The sequence below is a fragment of the Neomonachus schauinslandi genome, chromosome 3 (assembly GCF_002201575.2).
Source record: "Neomonachus schauinslandi chromosome 3, ASM220157v2, whole genome shotgun sequence".
In the NCBI taxonomy this organism is placed as follows: domain Eukaryota; kingdom Metazoa; phylum Chordata; class Mammalia; order Carnivora; family Phocidae; genus Neomonachus; species Neomonachus schauinslandi.
In genome coordinates, this window is record NC_058405.1 from 55,872,193 (window position 1) to 55,877,038 (window position 4,846).

At 52.1% G+C, this 4,846-nt stretch overlaps 1 protein-coding gene across 1 annotated transcript in view; it reads right to left on the minus strand.

The window, feature by feature from the left end:
* SIAH3 (siah E3 ubiquitin protein ligase family member 3) overlaps positions 1-4,535 on the minus strand; it is a 64,732-nt gene extending 60,197 nt beyond the window's left edge. The window contains exon 1 of the mRNA XM_021697943.1: positions 4,328-4,535. Coding sequence (XP_021553618.1) covers positions 4,328-4,462 — 135 coding nt within the window. The 5' untranslated portion in view covers positions 4,463-4,535. The remainder of the gene's footprint in view (positions 1-4,327) is intronic.
* Positions 4,536-4,846: the final 311 nt, after the last annotated feature.

Sequence of the window (4,846 nt, forward strand, 5' to 3'; positions counted from 1 at the left end):
CCCCCCCCCCCCCCCCCCCCCCCCCCCCACACTTGCAGTGTACTCTCTGTCTCAAATATGCCTTAAAAAAAAAAAGAAGAGGTCTAGGACTAGCTGGATGGAGGCATGAGTAGCCTTCCAGGACAAGTGGGGGAAATTATAGCCTCTGTTCTAGATGCACTGGGGGTCTTAGCAATGACTTTGGTACTAGCAAGGGCCTTCAGAAGTTTGCCAGAATGCTTTTTGCTAGCCTTTCAGAAACCTGTTTATCAAGGGCTGTGGTCAAGAGGAGGAAGTCATCCAGCCAGCCTCAGCACAGGTACTGTCTGCTTGGGAAGCGCTAAGAACTGACCCTCGAGGGGCTCTGGCTACTGCTACAGGCCCTTCCCTGGAAAGGCCTGGGTGTGGTGACTGGCCATCCCACCCCTTGAAGGACATCCTAGAGATGGGGTGGGAGAAGGGAGAGCTGCCTAGGACAGGGCATTCTAGAAGGGGTTAGTGCCGATGGGAGAGGAGCCAGGAAAGAAAGGACTTGGAAAGAAGCAAAAAACATGCGGAGAAAGGACTGCTGAATCAGGACCAGGAGCTGGAGCCCTCGCCAGTGCTGGCCTGAAGCCTGCTAGCCACATTTCTGTAGCTTCTGTGAATGAAGCAGAGAGCAGCAAGCCAAGAACTCTGGCTTCTTGGTGGTCACCTTTCATGAAGTGGGAAGGAGAAATGGGGGGCATTATCTGGAATCCCAGTCTGTCTAAGGAGCCATCTGTACAGGCAGAGACAGAAAGACAGACACAGGGAAACACAGTGTCATTTGTACTCCATGGAGAGCGCTCTGCCATGCATTCTCCCTCTGCCTGCCCTGTGCTTAAAGCAGAGGTCCCTGGAGTTCCGATCCCTCGTGTTCCAGTCTAGCTGCTCTAAATGCCCCTTTCAATCCAGGGGGGCTTAAGGGGTGTAATGGCTTCACCAGGGTGTCTGCATTCCCAGAAAGGCTTCCGCTTTCCATTTAGAAAGAAAGGCATCAGCTTGCGTGAAGGAATCCCAGGTTACTGAGTAATCGCCATAATAAGATTGAGAATGAAGGTGACCCATAGAAGCATGGTAAATACACGATTTTCTCTGCTCAGTAAGTGAATTTTGATCATAACTCAGCACTTGCCTCCGGTCCTCGAATACTGTTAGCATTCTCAGGAAAGCCCGGGAAAGGACAAAGTGCAAATATGCTTCTACAAAGAAAAACACAGGCTTCCCAGCCCTCTTTGTAGCTGCACACAACCTAGAAAATTGAAAGCAAGGTTGCAGTCTCTGTCCTTGGTCACCATTTCATGTACCACCCTGTCATACAAAGTGCAGGGAAGCGCCACAGATCAATAGCTATTCTGGGTTCACATTGCCACAATGTTTTTTCCTTCAAAAAAAGAATCCCCCCCCATGTAGATTGCCACTTATTATATCCAAGGCATATTTCTGTGGTCTGTCTATGGAAATTAATGCTTAGAAGAAGCACTTTTCCTTTGAGGTTTTATTCACTTTTTAACGTTAAGTGCTGGGGCCAGCCACGTGCCTATAGAATTGTTCCTTTAAAAGCTCTGCAAATGGCTGTCAGGCCCCAGGTTTGTAAAGCAGGTAAAACTTAGCTGACGAGCCACCTGGACCCTGGAAGCACACAGGTGCTTATCAAGACCACCATAAAGGTGCCCTGGGTTGCAGAGGTCTCTCTGCCTGGCACGGCCTCTGAATCCAGACCCCCGGCAGCATTAGCAGTCCTCACCTTGCTTTGTTTACCTTGCTGACGCTTGTCTGAGCAAAATCTCGAAGTGGTTTTTTTATGGGAAATGAAAAGCCAAATGAATATGTATTTGAAAAAGTGAGCCACGGAAAATAGCCTCCCAAAGCATATGTCACCTATTTTGATGTTGCTGCTTATATGGTTTCTAAGTGGGTTAAAGGCTTGAAGTGACAACTTTTAAAGTTCCTTATGGAGCCCCACAAGTTATGTACAATAACATGATTTTTTAAAAGATTTTATTTATTTATTTGAGGGAGAGAGAGAGCACAAGCAGGGGGAGAGGCAGAGGGAGAAGCAGGCTTCCCGCTGAGGAAGGAGCCCGATGCGGGGCTCGATCCCAGGACCCCAGGATCATGACCTGAGCCGAAGGCAGATGCTTAACCAACTGAGCCACCCAGGAGTCCCAACGTGATTTTTTTTTTTTTTGGAGCAGAGTGCTATAAAGCACATCCACCTCTAGTAACTCTTGTTAGCCTCACAGAGCCATGGGCATTCCTATGTCCATTTTAAAGGGGAGGAAGGGAAGGCTCAGAGAGATTGAAACTTTCAAGGGCCCACAGCTGGTCAGAGCTGACCCTGAGCCTCCAACCCTGACTCTGAATTCCTGGGTTTCGGGCAGCAGGACAACTTACCAATATCCAGGCAGACATCACTGCAAAATATTCACAGATGCATTTCACCCCACCCTACCCCACCCCAAGATCTTAGCACCCCTCTCCTCCATCATCAGCTGCAGTCAATGAGCCATACAAATTCAAACTTTGGAAATGCTAAGTCTCATAAACAATTTTAAAGGTATTAAAATGCAAAACAGGAGTAAACAAAATTTCTTACCACAGGGAAGTAACTAATGTAAAGTGACAAAATAATGGGGAGTTCGAATGCTGTCTCAAAAGTGGCCATAAAATGGAATTCAGAATCATATTTTAGTATGTACGCCATACACTTGCTTTGCCAAGGGTGACTGGCAGCGAATTCTCATTTATAAAACTAAGGCATGAAGGCAAAAAGAGACAGTGGAATGCGGGGAACGAGAGCGAGAGAAAGAGAGAGAGAGAGAGAGCGCGCGTGAGAGAGCATAGGAAGGAGAGAGCACCAGCAGTTGAGCCGAGATGGTGCTAGTCACAGATGCGGTACGTCAGAGAGCCAGTTCCTAGGTCTGTGCACTGTAGCAGTCCCAGGGCGGTCCATCACCCCTCCACCCAGGACTGGCCACCCATAGGGCCTCCGGGCAGCGGTCCCTCCTAGGGACCTCCAGGAATCGGGGTGGGGGAGGGGAAAGGCACCCATCCGTGCTGACCCGCGGGGCTCTGGCTGAGGAGAGCCTGACACTTTATGGGAGTTCATAAAGTGATGAGCAACAAGCAACACTTTTCGTACCCAAGAGCAGCGGGGGGTCGGAATGACAGACCCAGGCTCAGAGAGACGGTTCGGGCGCTCCTGCTGCGGACACGCGCTCCTCCCGGTCACTCAGCCCTGCGCACAGTGAGGGGGGCAGGAAAGCAACTCCCAGTGAGTCCATCCTTTATTTTCAAACAGAGCCAAGGCGGCTCCGAGTTTCCTATTTGGGGAGCTCATCCGCGCCACCGCCAGCCCCGGCACCGTCTTCCTCTCTTGCCCAGCAGCCCTAGCCAACGGCTCTTCATTCGCCTCCCCATCGGTCTGGGCTGGGAGGTGAAGCGGCCCTCCCAGATCCCGGATTTGGGCTGTTCGGGGGCAGGGCATTGACCTGAAGGCACAAACGCAGAGGCAGCGGCGCCAGACGCGCAGCCAGGCGGCCTGCGCGGATTCAGGCAGCAGCAGCTCCCAGCCGGTGTCCTTATTACACAACCGCAGCGACTCCTGCCCCCTCCCGTCCCCCGTGCGAGGGGCGCAGCCAGCTCCCAGCAAGCGAACTCCTCCTGGTCTTCCCATCCCTCTCTCTCTCTCTCTCTCTGTCTCTCTCTCTCTCTCTCTCACACACACACACACACACACACACACACACACACACACTCACAACGATAAACACTTCGCAGAAAGAGCCCCCTCACCCACTCCCGGGTTCCGTTCTTGGGGGTTCCTGCCCCCCCTCCCCCGTCCCCCATAGCTACTTCAGCGGTGGCCAGAAGGGGCTTCCAAAATCCGTGTGCTTGCCTGCCTTTCCAAACACACGGGACGGTCTGCAATTTGGGTAACTTTTCAAATCCTGTCTCCCGAACACTTGCCCACGAATATTTGGGAGCGAGAAGAGGACGCCCCCCTACTCCCTCCATCACCCTTGCTTCTGACCCCGACCGACCCCACTCGTAGGCTGACAGCTTGGGGAGGGGGGCGGCAGGCTAGACCATCACTCCAGTCGTTCCTGCCAGTCCGGGAAACAACACGCTGTCGCCTAGAGCACGAGACACTTAGAAAACGAGAAGGAGCCGCGGCAACCCCTCCGGGTACCCGGTGCGTCCTAGCATTTGCCGGGAGCTCCAGGAGCACGCGGGAGTCCCTGACCCCGGGGTGCGTGTGTGTGTGTGGGGGAAGGACTGGAACCCGAGCCGCGCGAATATAAAATGATAGACAGCAACTCACCTTGAGGTTGTGCGTGGGGTTTACAACGCAGACAAGTTGCCCAGCAGCGGAGAAAACCCGTTTAGCCTTGTAGTGCTGAAAGCGGAGGTGAATGAGATCTAACACAGCCCCAAAGCACTGGGTAAAGAAAAGCATCACAACTTTTGGGGGGTTGTTGGCACAGGGAGGCAGCGGAAGAAGCTGTTAAGTCCTTGGGCTCTGGAAGGAGCGCAGCCTCTGAGACACTCCGCTCCAGCCCGGCTTAGCGTGCCTTCATATTCATCATCAAAATAAGACGGTTAGAATCTTGCAGCAGTGAGGCGGCCAATCAAAAGGACAGAAATGTTATCCTTGAGGTGCAGAGACAGCCAATAACAAATGCCTCCCCTACCGAAACTCCCTGATGAATTGAGCCTGGCGGAGAATGTATTATTGAACATTACCATAGATCAGCACATTGCATTTATCTTGTGATTACAGCCAACCATACATAATGCTGGGGAGATAGGCTGACAAAATTGATTGCTTAATGTGTCTCCA